General features: G+C 35.1%; 1 protein-coding gene across 2 annotated transcripts; it reads left to right on the forward strand.

The window, feature by feature from the left end:
* The first annotated feature begins 7155 nt into the window (after positions 1 to 7155).
* LOC146161345 (BTB/POZ domain-containing protein KCTD5-like) lies at positions 7156 to 19238 on the forward strand. Of its 2 annotated transcripts, none has more exons than XR_014494652.1 (6): positions 7156 to 7558; positions 9537 to 9645; positions 10222 to 10313; positions 12304 to 12399; positions 13740 to 13932; positions 16406 to 19238. XR_014494652.1 is itself a non-coding variant. In XM_083384065.1 (6 exons), the coding sequence occupies exons 1-6, from the start codon at positions 7247 to 7249 to the stop codon at positions 16451 to 16453; spliced, it is 783 nt and encodes a 260-aa protein (XP_083240191.1). In that variant the 5' UTR covers positions 7156 to 7246; the 3' UTR covers positions 16454 to 19238. The 2 variants fall into 2 exon arrangements, 1 of the variants encoding a protein (XP_083240191.1); XM_083384065.1 differs by having other exon boundaries at positions 13807 to 13932.
* The last annotated feature ends 3155 nt before the right edge of the window (positions 19239 to 22393 follow it).

Genomic DNA, 22393 nt, shown 5'->3' on the forward strand with positions numbered 1-22393 from the left:
AGTGCGAGTTTTATAAGTGAAAATATTTACAGTGCGAGTTTTATAAGTGAAAATTTTTACAGTGCTGGTTTTATAAGTGAAAATACTTGCAGTGCGAGTTTTATAAGTGAAAATATTTACAGTGCGAGTTTTATAAGTGAAAATATTTACAGTGCGAGTTTTATAAGTGAAAATATTTACAGTGCGAGTTTTATAAGTGAAAATATTTACAGTGGGAGTTTTATAAGTGAAAATATTTACAGTGCGAGTTTTATAAGTGAAAATATTTACAGTGTGAGTTTTATAAGTGAAAATATTTACAGTGCAATTTTCATAAGTGAAAATATTTACAGTGCGAGTTTTATAAGTGAAAATATTTACAGTGCGAGTTTTATAAGTGAAAATAGAGCGAGTGCAAGTTTTAAGGTTTATAAGTGAAAATTTTAACAGTGCGAGTTTTAAAAGTGCAAATATAGCGAGTGCAAGTTTTAAGGTTTATAAGTGAAAATATTTACAGTGCGAGTTTTATAAGTGAAAATATTTACAGTGCGAGTTTTATAAGTGAAAATATTTACAGTGCGAGTTTTATAAGTGAAAATTTTTACAGTGCTGGTTTTATAAGTGAAAATACTTGCAGTGCGAGTTTTATAAGTGAAAATATTTACAGTGCGAGTTTTATAAGTGAAAATATTTACAGTGCGAGTTTTATAAGTGAAAATATTTACAGTGCGAGTTTTATAAGTGAAAATATTTACAGTGCGAGTTTTATAAGTGAAAATATTTACAGTGCGAGTTTTATAAGTGAAAATATTTACAGTGCGAGTTTTATAAGTGAAAATATTTACAGTGCGAGTTTTATAAGTGAAAATATTTACAGTGCAATTTTCATAAGTGAAAATATTTACAGTGCGAGTTTTATAAGTGAAAATATTTACAGTGCGAGTTTTATAAGTGAAAATAGAGCAAGTGCAAGTTTTAAGGTTTATAAGTGAAAATTTTAACAGTGCGAGTTTTAAAAGTGCAAATATAGCGAGTGCAAGTTTTAAGGTTTATAAGTGAAAATTTTAACAGTGCGAGTTTTATAAGTGAAACTGTTTACAGTGCAAGTTTTAAAAGTGCAAATATAGCGAGTGCAAGTTTTAAGGTTTATAAGTGAAAATTTTAACAGTGCGAGTTTTATAAGTGAAACTGTTTACAGTGCAAGTTTTAAAAGTGCAAATATAGCGAGTGCAAGTTTTAAGGTTTATAAGTGAAAATATTTACAGTGCGAGTTTTATAAGTGAAAATATTTACAGTGCGAGTTTTAGAAGTGAAAATATTTACAGTGCGAGTTTTAGAAGTGAAAATATTTACAGTGCGAGTTTTATGAGTGAAAATTTTTACAGTGCTAGTTTTAGAAGTGAAAATACTTGCAGTGCGAGTTTTATAAGTGAAAATATTTACAGTGCGAGTTTTATAAGTGAAAATATTTACAGTGCGAGTTTTATAAGTGAAAATTTTTACAGTGCTGGTTTTATAAGTGAAAATACTTGCAGTGCGAGTTTTATAAGTGAAAATATTTACAGTGCGAGTTTTATAAGTGAAAATATTTACAGTGCGAGTTTTATAAGTGAAAATATTTACAGTGCGAGTTTTATAAGTGAAAATATTTACAGTGCGAGTTTTATAAGTGAAAATATTTACAGAGCGAGTTTTATAAGTGAAAATATTTACAGTGCGAGTTTTATAAGTGAAAATATTTACAGCGCGAGTTTTATAAGTGAAAATATTTACAGTGCGAGTTTTATAAGTGAAAATATTTACAGTGCGAGTTTTATAAGTGAAAATATTTACAGTGCGAGTTTTATCAGTGGAAATTTTTACAGTGTGAGTTTTATAAGTGAAAAAATTTACAGTCTTAGTTTTTACCGTGAGAGTTTAAAAAGTGAAAATTTTTACAATTCCGAGCTTTATAAATAAAAATTTTAACAATTGCGAAGTTTGACTTACCGAAAAGCCTACTTTGGTTTAAACTACCTAAAACAAACGTTTATAGAGGTCAAATATCCGATTCACATGCCGACTCTTCGCTGAGCATCTTTGCAATATTATTTAAAGTTGACTTGTGAAGCTTGTTGACACAATCGCAGAACTTGAAATTAAAAAGCACAGTTTTAAAATATGCAGAAACACAAGAGTATATCTGTTATACTACATATATGTTTTGCTGTTTTTTTGTTCTAAACCTATTTAGTTATTTCTTTCGTAAAAATTTTTTCGGGCCACAGAATTTTTGTGCAAGGAAAATGGGCCAGGAAAGAAAAAAGCTTGAGAACCACAGGGCTAGTGCCAAACTCCATTGCTGTTTGCAAATGCTTTTGTGCTACAGATTACTACAGTTTATACTTAAAATGATTGTTACTAAATTTGTCTTATAAAAACAATGTGGCCCATGACAACATTTCAAACTAAAACTTTTTCATCCACCGTACGAACTATTTTTTATCCATATTTTATATAATTGGATAACAGGCTAGCAACCGCGGGACGAAATGTTTTGCGAAAAGCCTCCTGATTTTACAGTTTAGCGCAAATTCAACCAATCAAATCCAATTTTTTCGCGCTTCGCGTGACCCACATCAAACTACACTATTTTTTAAGTTGTCTCAGTGATATTTAATTAAAAATTATTTTTTTCGTAAGGGATGCAAGTCATAGGAAAATTACAAAGGATGCCGCTGCTGAAAAAAGTTGTGGATATGGCACGTATTTCTCAAACGTAACAATTCTAGTTTTGTTTTACTTGCAGGCAAAAAAATGTCCTCTTTTTGGGTGCTAAAAATATGGTAGCCCTAGTAGAAGTACAACAATTTGGTGACTTTGTTTTGTGCTTTTTTAGCTTTATATTCCTGGATTCGAGAAATTGTAGACTTACAATGGTAAAACTTAGCTTGAGTTGATTTTAACAAAAATCGAAACAACCTAAGTCATTTTGTGCTGTAGTTTTATCATATCATGAGACAAGGGTGAATGAAATCCAGAGATAGATGCTAGGGGTGAACGAAACTAAAAAAGTTTAAGAAGCACTGGCTAACATATCATAGCACACAAGACGCCTTCGAAAAACTAACTGAATCAGTTGATCAATGATACAAGCAAGGCAGACTAGAAAAACAGCTAGCCTGTCGTGAGGTTCTAACTCACAACTTATGGTCATACTGTGACCATCGGTCATTCTGTTGTACATTCTGTTGTACAAGCAACTTCATATACGCACCTATAAAGTACACTTTCTATGTGCTTCGTTCAACCTTCGGCATGATCCTTGCAGGTTTCCTTTGCAGAGCAATGTATAGCTACAGCTAAAAAATAATATTTGTGGTCAAACATGGAGTTGGTATGCAAATATTTGGTATTACTGGTACCGTTATCTAAATTAAAATAAATGCAGCTCTACTGATGGTGATCTCAAATATAACATTATTTAGTCAAACGACATTCCTTAGATAAAAAAATAGGAAATAAAACACTAAAACATTTCTGGGTTACAGCACACATTTGTATTTAGGTCAAAGCTAGTCTTTAGTCGGCATTATGTGCCATACATCCATCAAACACGCATAAAATTAAAAGAAATTACAACAAAAACCTCGGTAAATGGTTTATCTTTGGTGGGATTTCGAGCCTTATGGCGAATCTCATGTGCGAAGCATAAAATTTTAAGGTGTGCTATTTTATATTGCAGTTTCAAAATCCTACCACGACTAAACCGTTTCCCAAAACTTGGGTGTGCAATTTACCAATTCAGGATGCACATAAATTACTTTAAAATAAGTTTTAGGTGTTTAACGACCACACAAAGAATGTAGCCTGGCCTTAGTATTTTCGTTTTTGGCGTATATTTCGCCACATTTTGGCGAAGATTTCAGCCGAAAAACTGTCAAATTATGGAATCCAGTCAGGCGTATACCATACAGTCTAAATTTCATGGCACTTTACACCGTCGTTGAGATCTCAAGTGTGAAGCGCGAAAGAATATAGGAATATTGCTCTGCAAATGTTTTGGAAAATAGGAAAAGAGTATGACAAAATAATTATCCGAAAAATGTTCCATACGCTAATTGAAAACCTTTTCTGACATACAACTTTTCGGCGCGGATGACTTTTTCTATCTTACGTTAATAGATATCTTACGTCCCACATCAACGGGTAAAGTCTTTGTCCCCAATCTCTTTTGCGTTATCTCTTTGCGTTAGTGAGCAAACCAAATTAAATAACAAAATAAATCTTGAAAATACAAAATAATAATCACAATAATAAATTAAGCGAGACATTTACGAAAATTACTTACCAACAGGCACAAAAATCTGAAATTGTGTGATCTTTTATAACCTCTATGAAGTTAAAACAATAATCCTGTCTGGCCAAACACAAACATTTTTAAAACAAAAGGACAAAGGCAGTTAAGCCCTTTAACAAGCGGTTTTACTAGTTTGCTCGTTTTACCGCCAATCCAAGTAGGTTCTTCCAGGTGATTAAAATTGAGCAATTATCCTTTTGGCAAAATTTATTTTTGAATATTTCGAATAGTTTTTATAGCGGTTTACCACATAAACAAATATAACAACATACTGTAAGATCAAAGCAGCGTTTTTCAATATTTGTCTCTTTATGGGGGCTAAATTTGTTTTTGGCAAATATTAGAAATACACGCAGGCTTTTATGAGTTAAAATATTTTATGCGTGATCGAATGTAAATGGTTATGACGCAATCTTGATTTTTTTTTACCAATTCTTCAGCCATCTTTTGTTTTTAATCTGGCGAATTAGCAAATTTCTGCAAATTTTCCGGCAAATTTCTGTGGTAAACGTTTGTGAAATATGTGTAAAATAAAGAACATATATTTTTTTAATAACAATAGTGACGCAACACTAGTCACGATCACGACTTACCAGTGCAACAGATAACGGAATTGCCTTTTACGAATTGAGCTAGTAAAATGATTCGTACGCTATCAAGATTAAACGTTAGCTGTTAACCAGCTAACTCGGGGTTGCAGGCCGTTGCTAGTGTTATTTATCCTACAAGCGCCAAAAATTGTCATTTTTTCTGCGGACCAACGGCATAGTGGCGTGCGGCCAGCCGAGCGCTGTAGTATATGGATTTAAACATTCTACTAAACGCAAATTATGTCAAATAATCTATTTTTTCCTGTTATGTATAACGTCTTTGTAAAAGGTCATTTAATTATAAACATGAGTACCGGTAACACTTATTCGGTTTCAAAAATAATATAAACGCACAATATGATTTTTGGGCGCTCTCACTATTGTACGTAAAAATTAATAAAAAAAAAAAATTCTTCAAATGCCGCATACCACAACGCATTTTGTTTGGGTTAGGGTTCGGGTTAGCGTTTGGTTGAGGGTGGGTCAAGTTATTATTAATAATAAACATAATATTACTTGACCCACCCTCACCCAAACGCTAACCCAAATAATATGCGTTGTGGTATGCGGTATTATTATTTTTTCTTTTTTGCATAACTTTTCACGTACAATAGTGAAAGAGCGCCGATTTTTGCAATGTGAACTTTTTATCTAATTTAGGGGTAACACTAATTTACGGAATGATGAATGGTCGTAACGCTCACTAATTTACGGAATGGAATGAATAGGCCGGAACTAATTGAACTGTCAGAATGGAATGAATGATGCTGTAGGAGCAGAATAAACTGTCGGAATAGGTTTTATGCACACCTGAGGTTTACAAACAACTATTTTAAAATTGGGCGCTGGTCTAGAATCCTACCACAACGCGCATTATTTGGGTTAGGTTGCGGGTTTGGGTTAAGGTGGGTCAAGTATTATTATTAAATAAAGAATAACTCAATTTTGTGCGTTGATTTCATAACTGTGGTAGGATTCTAGACCAGCGCCCAAAATTGGAATTTGCAATTAACTAATTCAGGTTCAATTCATTCCGACAGTTCATTCTGTTCCTACATTCATTTCATTCCGACAGTTCATCCTATTCCGACAGTTCATTCCGTTCCGACCATTCATCAAATTAGTTTCGGCCCTATTCATTCCATTCCGTAAATTAGTGTTACCCCTAATTTAGGTGTAGCGTTTTGGTTATGCAGATATGTGTTCCTTGCGCCAAGTCTTCTAAGAAAAACTTTGCCAACTAAAACCGAATATTCACAATTTTTTCATGCAGTTAGTTTAAACCTGGCTGCATTCCATAAATTGTTGCCGCCTAAGTTAACGCCAGAAGTTTTTTCGGCTGAAATCCTACACCAAAATATGACAATAAATATATACACCCAAAAAGAGTAAATTCACTATGTTAAATAACATCAGTGGCATGATTTTGAGCAAGCATTCCACGGTAAAGATCTCTGGAGTGCAAATCAGTTTGGCCAAGTAAAGCATGTTTTTACAATCACCTAACTTACAACGTATCTTGTACAACCGTATCTGAAAAGCAATATTTATATAAAAAAAAAAATAAATGGTATTTTTCCAGGTAATTTGGCAAAAAATCTTACTGTTGACTAAGTATTTAAGTTAAGTAACTCAACTTGTCAACACTACACTAGATAATTTGTTGCTTAATATAGGGTGAAATGTGGTAGGATTCCAAAATTTCACATCAGCTCAAAATTAAGTGCTACACACTCAAGATCTCGGCGGAAAGTGCCATATAATGCAGACTGACTTGTCGACTGGTCATGGAAAATTATATAAATTACTATGATAACCCAACTTTGTTGAATTGATGTAAAAAACATTTCACCTGTAAAAAAAAATGTCAGTATGCTTGTATAGGGTATTTATACACTTATATTTTTCCACTGTCTTCACCATGTTTTGCATTTATCTACAATGGAATCTGGTGAAAATATTTTAATTCCTGTCTTCCCAACTGTACAACTTTATTAGTTTGATTGTTATATAATAACTATGTGATTAATTAATTATATTTTTTTACATGAAATATACTATGAGTAACCCAATAGTTAAAACTGTCTAATTCTTTATTAGATAACTTTATGGTCATATATTTAACGTCAAAATTGTAAAAAAAACAATTAATTGCATATTATGTAACTGTCTCAAACCATTTTCAAATCTTGATAGTTCTATGTGTCAAACACTTTTCAATTTGTACATATCACCAATTGCAGGTGCCTGTGTAAAAGGGCATCCACGGAAAATTGGACCATAAGTTCTACTTGTAATAATCCTTCCTGCCTGAGAGAAATTAAACGATTTAAGGACGATGGCAGCTAAACCAAGTGAGGAAACCACTGCTGAAGTACAATGGGAGAGCTGCAGCAAATGTGGACACCCTGGCCCTGTAAAGTCTCCGGTAAAGCCCTCTGCAAAACGGAATTCCCTTACCCCAATGGAATCAACCGACTCTTCATCCAATATGGAATCGCCTGAAGATTCTATGAAGCAATCGACCAAGTGGGTCCGCCTCAATGTTGGTGGCCAGTTTTTTGTCACCACCACTACCACACTCGGAAAATACCCAAAGTCGTTTTTGTATCGCCTGTGTCAGGAGCACCCGGATCTAAATTCCGACAAGGTTTGGTGTTCTGCTGATTAAGTGCGAAGACTAAATAGCTGTAAAATCTTGTTGTTAATAATCTGCAGTTTATTTTCTTCAACATGTTTTAAATAATTCTTGCAAATCACTGCTGTCGGTAAAAAAAATAAGAACTAGTTACTGCTTCAAGACTATCTTCATTTCTAAGAAGGTCTTCATATTAAAAAATTCTTGTTCTCATTTGTAAGAAATAGGACTTACATACTTATTTTGTCTCATTTTTAACCAAGCAACATTTATACATGCAAATCTATTTACAACATTCTCAATTTCATGGGATTGTTGGTTGTAAATCATCCTTTTTATTAGTTTTTTTTTTTCAGTTATCCTTACTATTTTTATATTGGTTAGTAGAGCGATCTTAGTATTTTAATATATATATTGTTTGCGATGTCTAAGGCAAAAAATATTTTCTTGGTTATTATGTTGGTTTAACTTTTAATCTTTAAAATTTCATAAATTTTTAGGTTTTGGAGAAACTAATTTGTTTAACAGTAGGAGTAACAGTAGGCAGTTAGGAATAAATAATCCATAAATATGTAGTAATTGTACTTTTATCAAGTTTCTGTATAATTTAACATTTATATTTTGGCTCTACCTTTTTTATATTTTCTTTATTAGGTTAACAACATTGTTTTAAAACTTCTGGTTCAGGTACATACAAAAAACACTACCTGTGTAGCATGTCTGTCCCAGGCTGGCAGAATCTTGCCAGCCTTCTGGTGACAAGCATTTTTGGCGTAAATTCTTCGGTTTTTTGGGCGTGCCGCAAAGCTTAAATGATGTGTTCGTCAAAGGAATGTATCAACCTTGCCATGTTTAGGCGATAAACCAGATTATTAAGAAGTAAACGAATTAGAATAAAGTTGCGCCGATGGCCCAAAATTGTTTGTGACACAAAGAAATACATATTGGGTATGGTAAAGTACAGCCTGGGGGACTGGGGGTGCACATGTCTGTTTTTCTTACTCTAACACTGTTACATAGATAAGCTGTATTGGGGCGAACTCATGTTCACACATGCAGCTTAAAATCAGACTAAAAAGCAAGAAATTTTTTTTTGAACTGGGAGAAATTTTTTATAGAAAAATTATGGTGTGTTATAATCCAAGTTAATAGAAATTGTTTGTTGAAATTTTTACACAGTGAAGTGCAACATGCCATAGTATGCATAATATCTCTTGGCTGAATAGATATGCTTCAAATACACAACCACAGCTAAACGAGGCCGAAGTCTGCGCAAAGCACGATCATTTTTTGAGTTTACGTAATTAAAACAGTCAAAAATATAGTTTAAGCCTTAGATGGAACAGCATGGCCTAGTACATCCTCGTTATGCCCATGCGAATGTCATACCTGTCTATTTAACAGGAATGGTGACTATCCTGATTGCTTTTTTAACTTAATGAAGAACTACTTGTCAAATCAAGTAAAACTGCAAATACACAACAGTTCTATCGAAATTTAGTAGTTTTTAAACTAATAAACAATCTATATGCCAAACACTGGCTTTTTCCTGCTAAACAATCATGCTTCATACTTTTTTCAGAATGGCACAAAAAAAGTATTTTCTGCCAATTTTAGTGCAAAATGTTCCTACATATTCAACATTAAAAAAAAATATTGGATTCAATATGTGTAGAACAAGCACACGTTTGTTTGGAAAATCGTTCTTTTAAAAAAAAATTAAAATTAAAATTTTTTTTTTCCATTTTTTTTTTTTTTTTGGCCAATTTCGTCGGTTTTCTCTGGGATTCTTCGGCCGACATAGTCGCCAAGTCGCCAGCTTTCTGCCCTACTGGTCTGTCCAATTAGTCACATTATGGCATCAGTATCACATTTTGACTCAACTCTGTAAATCTCTCAAATCTCTTTTATGTATAACTTGGTCTAATATTGATAACCTTACATGTGCTATGACTGACATTGATGATTTTTTGAGCTGTGGTATTTCTAGGACGAGACAGGCGCCTTTCTGATCGACCGGGACCCAACATACTTCGGCCCAATTCTGAATTATCTCAGACATGGGAAATTGGTCATTAACAAAGACCTGGCAGAAGAAGGTTTGGCTATGTATTTTATTTAAGTATGGGTACATTATTTCATAAATACCACAACTTAATTTTTCTGGGGGCTTGCTTGCATTATTAGTTTGTTAGATTGTAGAAGATAATGTTTTATGTATTGCATTGACTTTAAAATTATTATTGGGACCTGTTGTATGTGTTTTTACTTATTTAAAAAGCACCTGAAAACAAATATTTGTAACCTAATTGATTAAAAATGCCAATGGTTCTTGCTAATCGAACAGTATAATTTGTAAACCGTTATATATCCGTCTATCTCCCAAAAAAATGCTTTTTTCAGTTATTGTTTTGATGAATTGTGTGAAAGCTAATAACGCAGCCCTATAAGCTTTTATACTTTATCCATTTCAAAACCTAATGTTTGATTACTTATCTGTATCTGTTATGAATGATTTTATTTTAAATACTCAATACAGACTAATATCGTTTGTCACAGAATATTGAAGGTATATTGTAAATTGAATTTATACTATAAATATAAAAAAAGTCGTGCCAGAATAATAAGAGAACCCATCATCTGTGTTGTCCTCAATGCTGAAATATGTTTAACAGGTGTTTTGGAAGAAGCTGAGTTTTACAACATTGCAGAGCTTATTAGACTTGTGAAAGAAAGAATAAGAGAGCGTGACCGTAAAGTGCTGCAGGTCAGTTTCTGTTCAATCAAGCACATGTGTGTTAGACAAATTATCTTTCTTATATTTTTCCTAATATAAGAGTTGGTTGTGACATAAATTTTAGTTAAATGATAAAGTTGTCTTCTTTTCTTGCCACACAAGATACTTATATTAGGTCACCTGAATTTGGAATACCTTAAATCAAACCAATGATTACAAGCCCCCAAATAACAGTGTATAATTTGATCTTTTCCAATCATTTGAAATTACATTGCAATAAATGCACAATACACATGCTTTATAGTCAGCTATCTAAGTCTGTGTTACCCGAGGTTTGCACACTACACACCTTAACCTAGTTAGAGCCTAGACTGGGGGATAAAAACACTAATAAACTTTATTTTGTACAAATGGCATTATACCTACAATAAATGGTAAAGTTTTACCATTTATTACAAACACACAATAAGATAATAATTAAGTATTATAGAGGGCACACTTAGCAATAGTTTATATTTAAGGCATGATCATTGCAGGAATAAAATCAGTCTATCTTGTGCAAAGCATGTGCAATGCAAAATGTATGCCGTGCACTATAAGCACAATAGTCTTTAGTCTTCACTATCCTCTTAACTTTCACACAAGATTGCATTGCTGAAAAAAAGGGAATTCCTATCTAGCTTCTTCAGTTTTGTTGTGCTCCTTTGTGACCTTCTACGAAGACAAATATTTTTTTATTTTACATTTTTAAAGTTTTTACTCACAGGCTTAAAAGAAGTCTCCATTTTAAAAAGGTTATATTGCATTGGAGATATATTAGGGGTAAATTCTTTATCATAAAGGCTGTGGGAGTATCTCTATTTGATATCCAGCATTGGTTCATGACACTTGAATAATTTATGCATTGCAGAGGCACTGTTAAAATCAACCAGGACGTAACTTCTACCTTAGCATTCCTGTTCACCATAAACCACTTAGTGTTAGTTCTTTTTTATTATTTGAATTCACTCATATGCTACTTACTAAGCTTAACTAAACTATGGTAAAATCAAAATGATTACTAATTTATAAATTACCAATCTAGTATCTTTACAAAACTTTATAAAGAAAGATTATATCATCTGCATACTTTTTTTACAAATCGAAAATAGTTTAAGTGATGCTGCTGACCCTAACTAGGGTTGCTTATAATTAAATCTATAATTTGCTTATATAAAATCTGTAATTAAAGCTAACATTATGTCATAGGATTTGCATAATTCTTGAAAATGAAATGCATTACCGAACTCTTAAGCGGAAAGTTTAAACACAAAGGATTTATCATGTTTTTTTAATCACAAAGGCTTATGTTTATTTGTGTGTTCTTGTTCATTGAATTTGCTGCAATTTCATTTCACGTTGTGTTAAAATATTGTGACATGCAAAGTGCTCTGGTACCCATGAAAGTGTTTAAAAGTATTTTTGGGCTTAGTAAACTGTTGTTATTTATCCAATCCTGAATGTTCTTTAAAGTATTGTGTATAACTTGAGTGTACTGCTATTGTCTTATGGTAACAATCAACAACATGTCCCAAATTCTCACAGTGCTACACAGATTTTAGTATAAAAAATTGACATCTAACTAACTATATATAATGGTCAGTATTTTCTTCCATTTTGCCTCTTTTAGTTAATGGTGTATACCCCACGCAATTTTTTTTGTTACAATTTTTTTGAAGGAAAGTGCAAACCGTTACACTTAATAGAGAGAACAGAATAAAAAAAAATCATCATTAAACAAATATAAAAAAAAACATGTACAGAGGGCAAATTGTATATTGTTTATTTGAGTTTATAAAAAATAAAAAAAAATAAACCTGGGGTAGATTCTCCTTAATCAATAACATCCCAAGTTCACAATGTTTCATATGCAGTCATCCTAAGGCAAAGTAAAAGTTTATAACCAGTGCCAACATGGTTGGTCTATGTTTAGTTTCCAGCAACAGTTCACATAAATTATTGAACTTTTATTGCTTTGCAGCCTCAAGGAAAACACGTCTACAGAGTGATCCAATGCCTGGAAGATGAGCTTACTCACACTGTGTCACAAATGTCAGATGGGTGGAGATTCGAACAGGTTTCACAGGCGCTTTGTTTTATAAGAATATTTTCAAGTTTTTAATGGTACCTGATAGCGCAGTGGTCTCCAACCTGTGGGTTGCGACCCCGAATTGGGTCGCCTAAAACTTTTCTGGAGTCGCCATAACTCATCATATTCCTACTGTGTTATTACGATTTATGTATTTTGATTTCTTGGCAATTACGTCATACTAATAAATGTGACTGAGTACATAGGAAAGATAAGCGTTTTATTCTTCTACATAAAATAAGTGTTTTTAGCTCTTAATAGCTGCTAGGTTACAAAGATTTCAGCAAATAAATATTTGCCTTTGGACTTTTATGCAACTAACTTACCCGCTCTGTCCAATTTTGTGAGTTAACAACTCTTTCTGTTTTCAACCACATGGATTTGTTAAACGAAATTTAGCGCACTGAGCATATTAAAAGCGAAACGTTGTAAATCACTTGGAAGTAGAGCATGACTTATGCAAAGTGGAGCCGCGTTTTCAAAAACTGGTGGGCATTATGCAGGCACAACCGTCGCACTTAGTGTTGAAACAAATTAGTTTTTTTGCTTTATTTCGTGTGCTAAATATAAATTCATAATTTAAATAAAACTACCTCAAAGAAATCATTTTGGTGCACACAGTTCTATGGAAATGTGTATAACTTACACATATTCGCTTGTGTTACTTAGTTCCAGCATTATTATATATATAATTTATTTCTATCTGAAAAAAATGGGGTTGCAATGTAAATTCTGTTTTATTTTTATTGAAATTGGGGTCACTTATTAAGAAGGTTGGAGACCACTGTGATAAAGAATAAAAGTCAACACCAAACTCACATTCTTGAGTGTTTTCTGTGCAAATTCAAATCTCCAACTCTGTGTTCCTATAAGCAAAGAATAACAAGCTTTTTTGTTATTTGTATAGCTTGTATGCCATAGAAATGTTTTCGGTTTACAACTGTTTAGCATTATGTCACCTATTTCATGTTCTGTAAAATTCAGGCAGTGCTATGGTCTCCTGCATCAAAAGACAATTTTTTATAGCCCTGTAATACGGTGGAATGCTATATTTTTTGCCTAAAACCTTGTTTATAAAAAGTATGCCTCTGAATGGTAGCAACAGTTTATGTATGCCTCTGAATGTTACGCGTTTTTTTTTCATAACGAACTAAATATGTTATCAACATAAGTTTGTTATCAACCTAAGTTCGGATTTAAAAAAATTCTTGACTTGAAATTAGATTTGTTGAATAAACATTGGTGAGTTTCCCATCTAACTGCAGTTTCTCTGTTGACTGCCAGACGGCGGCGATAAGTTTTACTTCGTTTTTGCGTCGCTTTTGCAGGCAATGACGTCTATCGGGCTCGTAAAACGTCGGAACCCCGAACGCTTGCTTTTTATTGCCGTTGCAGTTAATCAACGTCGGCTCGGCCTACGGTTTTGGAAACGTCGATCAGGCTGAGTTTCTGTGCATCGTGTCAAAGGAACTGAGCAACAACTACAACGGAGTGAACACAGAGCAAACTAACAAGGCCAAGGTGCTGCAACCTTGATAATTTTTTGCTGTCCAGTGCAGTAGGTTACCTGCCAATAAGGCGGCGTTGTAAATTGTCTTCAACGACCTTGAGTAAATTCTTTCACCAAAAATGCACTTAGGACCTTTGTGTATTTTTTTTCGCATAAAAATTACGTTTTGTTAAATCGCTTTGTTTGTATAAGTTTTGTGGTCCGAGTTGTGAAGGTAACTTCGACAACGAAGTAAAACCTATTGGAGCGCTTGTGGTTTAATTACGGGTATACTTTTTTTATTTTGCGAGCGCTTATTTTTTAGTTTTATTTTATTACCCATGCAAAGTCGATCCGTGCAATCTGTTTAATTTCCTTGACAGTTATATAAGTGATGTATTGTATTAAATTACTGTAAGCAATCGCGTTCCTTTCGTCAGCTGAATGAACCGTTTCAGGTGTCACGGGTCTGCTTAGTGCTTTAGTGGGGACAGCGCACCTTTCAGGACTCAGTTTGCGTTGTAGCGCTTAGTAACCGGTGACCTGTTAGCATAAAACGCACACGATAAATCATGTATTGCGTCATTTGTGCTGAACGTTAACAGCTAAAGAGGTAGCCGTCATGAATCGTGCCAGCTCTCGCAACTCATCATTTCGGTTGTACATATAAATAAAGACTATATTTGTTGGCTACCGCGCCACGTTTATCGTTTAATACTTTTAACAGTCGGCTAACGTGAGGGCATGACACAAAACAAGCCAAAACAACACAGAAATTGAGAACTTTTTACTTACTTAAGTTTGCGAAACTAAGCGATAAAAGTCGTACAATTGCCTAGTAGTGGTAAGTCAGTTGGTCACGTATTGCTAATTGCTATTTGCTAATCATGCGACTGTTTTTTCAAAACCTTATACACTTTTTGCAGAAATTTACTCTTTAATTAAGTCACAACAAGTTTTAGCGGTCATTGCTAGGCATTACAAAGTCGATTTTAGAAATAGTGTTAATGTAATCACACGCGATTCTAGTTTGAGACGAACAGCATGCGATAAATTTCGCCAAATGTTATTACCATTAGAAACCAGTAATCCTGCACCTTTAAATTAAACTTGTAGTGGTTAGAAACTGACGCAACTATTCGTTTAAGTTTAGCGATTTTGCGAAAGTGCTTTAACCTCGATAAAACTCAACCACACACTCGCCACTCGGGTTATTATAGGTCAAACGTGGGCCGATTGCCAGAGTGGCATCATATGACGTAATCGTCGTAGAGCTGTAACGCCTGGGTGTGGGTGGCAATCCTTCTGTGTGTTTCCCAATTAAACGCATTTCCCTTACTTTTCCGCTTAACATGTGCCTCGACGGCAAGAGCCAATACAATGTGCGCCATAACATCTCTATTAAACCTAAACCCAATAAATAAAAAAGCAATATATTAACGAGGCTTTTTTAATATTGCTAACGGAAAATTTCTTTCTTGTCATTTCTCACTTATATCTTTAAAAATGAAGCTCTTTATCGCAGTAAAAGATTGATTTGAAAGTCATTTATACAACGTTACCGATAAAAAAAAATTTTAGCTTTTCCATGAAAGGATAATTTCGATTTCTCTTATACTTTAAAAATAAAACGAAATTTTAATTATGATTTCGTGTTGCACTTAACTAATTTTGCTGAATTACTGGAGCCGGCTGATTAAAAGAATGCGAGGCATAGAAATGGTTCCGGTAAAGAAGCTTTCACATTTTTAAAAATAGTCCACATACAAGTAATGCAAAGTATTCTGTTCATTTGTTTATCTCTTGTATGCGCGCTGAACAGCGCACGGCCATTCTCCGATACTCTGATGTTTGAAAGACCCAAAAAATCGGAACAAATGACAACGTAAGTTGTTAGCAGACTCTGGAAATTGTCTGTAGGCCGAGTAAAACAGCTCGTGCGAGATATGGGAATTGTAATTCAAGAAAAGGGGGTCTTATCATTTGCAGTGAACTTAACGTGTGTGACATGGAAAAGGTTTAGAACTATATGTTACTATTTTATGTAGGAACATGGAGCTCATGAATGTGCCTCGAATTCAGCACAATTGTCGTTCATTTCAGTACTCAGTTAATCTTTCATGTGAATACCGAGTACCACACCTTTTATTAACTGTTGGTAAATAGGTTTAGGTAAAAATGTTTTTGTAAGAGCATTTAAACAAATAATTCATGCAAACACGGCATTGTGTCGAAAAGTTAAAAGTTGTGTATTCCTGACCGAAGAAACTATGGGGACTTTCTGCTATGTTTTAAAGTGTAACAATTGTAAAAATATAAGCTTGGCCCAGTAATTCGCAAGTAGTTAGGCATATAAACAACTTTCTCTCGCCAATTTCGTGCGGCAAAATATTCGTGTAGCGCCGCTTTAACCTGATAAGGATGAGCCTCGCCCATCATCGCTCGACGCTCCTGTGTACTTGCCCCTGGTCCTTGCGTTCGCTAATTTATTTTCGCTTGTTTTAGATTATGCAAGAGCAAGGATCGAGGTTCCAGACCAACATCAGAAGATGAGCAAGCGGGTAGAGCGTCTATACGCATTTTTCGTGGATTTGAATGCGCCCACCGCCCCCTAAAAACTTGAAAATAGTAACTCGGAGACGGTGGTACTGATCCTAGATTAATAACTATACGAAACTCGTATTTTGTCAAATATAGACCCTTTTCGTTATTTGTACATTGTTGTCTTGCGAAAGTCGTATTACACCTATTAAAAGGCTTAGTTAGGTGTACGATTGCAGCCTTCTTTTCTCCAATCTACTTGATCTAGGTTGTTCTAACTCACTCACAGGTGTTAATATTGTTTTTTTCCTTTTGCCAACTTTTTGATCCCCTTCTACAACCCTACTCTAATCGCAATTCAACCTGGTTAAATTACACCAACACGTGTAAACAAAAAAAACAATCGTGTGGGAATGTAGCATAGAAACACTGACCTAGTTGTAAATCAACCCTTCTATCGTTAGATTTGAACCAAGAAGAAAATGTGCCATATTTTTTCTCAAAGCTAAATCACAAAGGACCTTCGCCAAATTATCATTAGATACAATGTTTTCCTTGGAGTTGGGACTTACACATTAGTCATACAATTCGTTCTAAATTAAATCGCTGGGCTTAAAAATCCACGTGGTGTTTCCTGGAAGGCTGAATGGTGAATATTCAACAAGCGAAACGCTCGTTTAAACCACACTTACGAACGGTGCGGCGTTGCCTTGCTGTCTCTGCATTTACCGGCGTTATCGACTTTAAATGCAACTTTTAGTCGGTCGGAAATTTGTCAACATAGATTATTTTGTTTTTGTATAAAACTAACAAAACAAAGTTGAGTCCTTCTTTCTGACTTCTTTATTGAGGAGAGTTGACAGAGAACCGACAGGCCTTACATGTTGTGTCTAATGTTCATGTGCCTCTGTAAACTAGGCTAAATTGTTTCTCAGCCGCATTTGCCTCGCAGATGATTGATATAATACATAGGACGTGCGTTGTGTGTTTACTGTTTAGGTTTCTTCTAATTCCTTTTTTTGCAAATTCGCTTTCACCATGCAATAGCGCGAAAGTTGTCTTGGCACGACCTGTTAGTTTGTTGTGTTTCCTTCCAAATTCAAAACGGCCGATGTTTGTTTCTTGTGGTTTTAGAAAAAAAATGCGGTATAAATTAACTTCCATCGACTGACCTATAATGTTGTTTGCCGGTACGAGAAAAGGGCCTAGTTATAAGCTGGCCGGACATCAGGAAATCAGCAAACCAACTCTGCTAAGTACGTTTCCGCCATGTATCTGTCTTTTCCGCCTGTTCCGCCTGCGGCACATTGCGTATACGCTTGAGACTTGGTAAATCCCGCAGCCTTTTATAGTTCGATTTGCGAAAGCGCCCGATTCCCAAGCGTCCGGTTTTACGTGCTGTTCGCGGCCGTTGGGTGAAATCATTTCGTTTTCTTCCATATTTTCTCTTAATCAGTTGAAAGGTGTTCGGTCTGATCGCTTTGTTTTTGTGTCCCGTGATTTTCTTTTTTGCATGAATTGCGTTCCGTTATATTTCGTGTCTATTTCATCTGTGCGCATCAAAAGGCGGCCAAAAACAGACAGGAACACAACCGACGCCATGCTGTAAAAATCCCTAGAGCAGTGGTTCTCAAACTTTTTCACCATGCGGCACACTAATAAAATAAAAATAAAAATAGCGGCCATTCCACAAAACGACAATTGCTTAACTTGACTAACGCCATTAATACAATCTGAAGTTAATTGTCATAATATTATAATTTTTTTAATGCATAGTGTGAATGCAAGTCTTACATGCTTGCCTGCATGTTTATTTGTAACACGACTATGTTACTTACCGAAGTTTTGCGGCTCACTTTAAAATATCTCGGGCACACAGTTCGAGAAACACTGCCCAGTGCCATATATGAAAAAATCCTCCTTTGGCCCTAGTACAAAAGCCATTTTACAATTTACACGAACTCAGCCAAGGCTACCTAAACTTTTATTTAAAGACGTTAAGACACGCTTTGCTAATTTCACGTCCATCTCATCCAGACTAGAAATACGCAATTATACGCTGCACTTCGTTCAAACGAGTTTGCTCAGCCTGGCTCAGCTATACTTGAAATGTTGTGATCCTGTGCCTGCGCCAACAGTGGCGTTTTTTTGGCGGGCGTTGATTCGCCTAAACACTTTCTTCGTTTCACTCTATTTCATATGCTGTCTTGTTGGATGTATTCGGGGTATGTATGCTGAAATGGTGTTCGACTCTTTTTGCCCAAGATCGTCTCGTCGGGCTTCGGTCCTGTCTTTCAATACTTCATGTTTCTCGCTTGCGTAAAATTGTGTGCTATACCTTACAGTTTGCAAATATTTGTGGCATGATTTGGACGTTGTATACGTTACGAGTTTACGTTTGTTAAACGTTGCCGTTCTGCCTCACAGAAGAAAGGCGTGTTACGGAAAGCATTAAAACGACACGTTGTATAAATAAATACGAAAACGCAAACAAATGAAGTTGACATAATGTTTCTAATTGATTTCGTATTCATTCTGTGTTTTACCGCAACCTGCATAATCATTGTGCTCTAAAACTTAGAGATATTACCGTTAATAATTACACCTGTTTATATAGAGTCAGTGACACAGAACAAAATCGTCTAATTTTTCGACATAAACTAACTTAAAAATTTGCTTTATCTTCTCAGCAACCTTTTCCGATGTGACGAAAGCTTGTCACGTGCTGTTCCTGCTCTCACCCTTGCGCTTTAATGAACAATTTCACCTTTGTTTTTATTAAATACCGATGCCATAGCGCGTGTTTGTCGAGTATTTTTTGCAGCAGCAGCTTTAAGGGAAGTGTTGAATCACTACTTAGCCACTCTAGTTGTATGCCGAGTTTAGGTGATTTCAGCAGGACAGCGTTCACCCAAACCACGGGGCAATTTTGGGGTGAGGTCTTTCGAGATCTCCCTTATAACGTTCCGCAGTGTGGTTTTCTAAAACGCTAACAGTGGGACCAAAGGCATAAAAGGTTGAGAAGCATTGGGTTCGGAATTGTAACTTTTTTTTTTCGCTTTTAACGCCTACCGCTTAACATGCATATAAAGGTGGAGGATAAGTTTTGTTTCTAATGAAATTATTTGTTGGATTTTCAATAATAGAAAATAATATTTTGCAAAAATGCTTTAACTTTTGCGCTATCTTTAGAATTGCGTGTGTGTTATTGGAAACCCGAGCAAAGTTGTAAACCCATTGAAACCATACGCACCAATTACGCAAACAATCAAAAGCTGTAAGTGGCGACAATCGAAGTTCGCTTTGTTTGTATTCAGGCGTCTTTAAAGAATTGGCCGCTCGAGTTGCTCAACCCGCGCACTGAGAAACGCTTGCCAGAAACAAAGCGTCGTGCGTATAGTGGACTGAAAGTTGAACAGCTTCCAATGAAAAGGCATTTCCTTAATCATTTGGTCACAAGATACACTACATAACACTATGGGGGTGCAGACTGCAGCGATCATTAGTCGCTGTATAATCTCGGTAAATGCGAGTTGATGTCCATCAATGATTGAGAGGCGTCTGCATAATTACGCATACGACCAAAAATATTTTTGCTTCATGTCTGTTTTCACATATCGGAAAATGTAGCTGTAGCCTACAACACTTGGCCTCACTCTCTCTTTTTTCGGTACCGGTACTATTTGTTTGTGAACAGCACACAATATTTTTCAAAATTGCCGATTTTTTGCTGTAAAAAGTGATGTCAACATCTTTGAAACTGGCTATGTATTCTTAAAACAAATGTGAAACACCCAAAATAAGGTATGATTTAAAAAAGGCTGTCCGGTGCGTTTCAAAACACTTTTGTAAACTGGCGCATTTGATCAAGCAGCTTTGCAGCGTTGGATAGTGCGATCTGTTGTTCAACAACTTCCTTTAGATGTGCACCAACTATGGGAGTCAGTGAGGTTTGTCGGCGACGTTTTGCGGTGTTTGTGAATGGTTTCGTGTTAAGTTAAATAAGCGTACAGCTAACTCGTGATCGGTCGTATCGCGGGGAAATATTAATCACTATTAGTAAAGTCATTTGTTCAACACTTACAACCTGCTAATAAGTGCTTGATTGTTATGCCTATTATGGCAAAGATAGCAATAGAAACGTTTTCTCGCTTAACGTCTGAACGTACGATTTCCACTTGATTTTGGTTTATAAGGGCTATTCAATAATCAAAAGCGGAGGCTCTTAACCTTTTCCTATCGCGCCTCTCTTTTGTTATGGTCCTATACCAAAAATAGAAGTGACGCATTCCATTGTGACGAAAAATATTAAAATATTGCTTTGAAGCCAACGCCCCTATAAAAAATAGACGACGCCCCCGTTAGAGAACTACAGTGTTGTAATCAAGTCATTTTAAAACAATTTAAGGCCCAGAAAAGTGATTTGCAAACTACAACGGGTTTGAGTCTTAGTCCAAGTCATTAGTTTCCTAAGTCAAGTTATTGACAATCAAATAACACGTTAAACTATTATTTTTGCTAAACTCTCCGATTTTGTGCAATATCTCAATCTCATAATAACATAAACGCAACATAAAGCAAGCAAATAGTTTTACGGACAAAAAATTTGATAAATAACCCAATTTATAAAATTTTAATGAAAATACTTAATTTTATCCCGTGTTATGTGGTTCAATGAATTAAGCCTAAGTCAAGTTTTTTGTCAGAAAGACTAAAGACTAAAGTCAAGTCATTTTGACCAAAATACGTGAGTCAAGTCATGTCACTGACTTAATCCAGTGATTCTCAACCTTTTATGGCTTACGGCACCCCTCAAAAATAGATTTCGGCACCCCGACTTGTATTTTCGACTATTTTACTAAAATGGAACTTGACAACACAAACTTAAAACATGTAGGAAAATGTCATTTGATACAACGATTTTTAATCGTACACAAATAGTTGTATTAAGAAGCTTACCAATTGAGCAAAAAACAGATTCTTAAAAATTCTCAAATACCTATCGGCAACCTTGAGCAATAGAAATGGCGCACCATGACGCCGCGACGTGAGAACCGGCACTGACTTAATCATTACAACACTGAAGAATCACCTGATCCTAAGTAAAAGTTTCGTTTTTCAAATTTCTGCAAAACTAGTGTGTCAAGAGCGACAATTTATTGTTGCAAAAAAACTCCAAAAACAACAACACTGGAATGGCGACCGGGCTTGACCTTAATGCGAGTGTTAAGATCCGGCCGCTTCCTGAAGACGACTTATTCCAGCTCTACGACGTTGTCCTAAAACAAAATGTATTTTTTGATTTACGGGAATCCCTGCTGCGTAAACTGGCCTATAAACATGTAGCGTCCTAATGACAAAATTAGGCAAAACTTAGTATTTTGTAAATGAACTTCATTCGGTCTGCAAAGCGGCGATTTTGGTACGTCAAAGTCCTGTGACTCGTGTTACTTACAAAAATAACCATTTTTTACACAAGGCAACTTTAAATTATCAAATTATTTGGTATATTGTTGCAATAACGAATAAATAGTTTTTGGATGTAAACTTAGATTCATGAAAGTATACTTATTCCAAGCAAACAGTTTGAGCATTTTTTTCAAAAACTGGTAAAAAAATTTGTGATATTATATTGCACTGTATTATGCAAACTAACAATAAGTCGTATAAAGTAGGCTATGTGATTTGTCCTTTATCACCCTAATTGGCCATTTAAAAATTCACTGTATCGTAGCGTGCCGGTCATATTTGCCGACTTCGTCGAGTACCCAGTCCGGCTAGCTTCGACTCTATGGCTTGCATATACACCCATTTAGGTACTAAAATATAAGGTGAATTTTGAGCAATCAACTCACAGGGATGCCATATAACCCATCCACCCATAATACGTGGTTGGAAAATATTCTACCACGTGTTTATCCACCTTTTACGTGCGGCCTTATCGGTTTCAAA

Source organism: Ascidiella aspersa, chromosome 3 (genome assembly GCF_963924565.1).
Source record: "Ascidiella aspersa chromosome 3, kaAscAspe10.2, whole genome shotgun sequence".
NCBI classification, from domain to species: domain Eukaryota; kingdom Metazoa; phylum Chordata; class Ascidiacea; order Phlebobranchia; family Ascidiidae; genus Ascidiella; species Ascidiella aspersa.

What these genes read in the sequence shown, in the direction of transcription:
- LOC146161345 (XM_083384065.1), top strand. Translation starts at nt 7,247, where the DNA reads ATGGCAGCTAAACCAAGTGAGGAAACCACTGCTGAAGTACAATGGGAG. An exon ending in CAAAGACCTGGCAGAAGAAG is followed by an intron (nt 9,646 to 10,221) that starts GTTTGGCTATGT and finishes TATGTTTAACAG; the next exon opens with GTGTTTTGGAAGAAGCTGAG. An exon ending in GTGACCGTAAAGTGCTGCAG is followed by an intron (nt 10,314 to 12,303) that starts GTCAGTTTCTGT and finishes ATTGCTTTGCAG; the next exon opens with CCTCAAGGAAAACACGTCTA.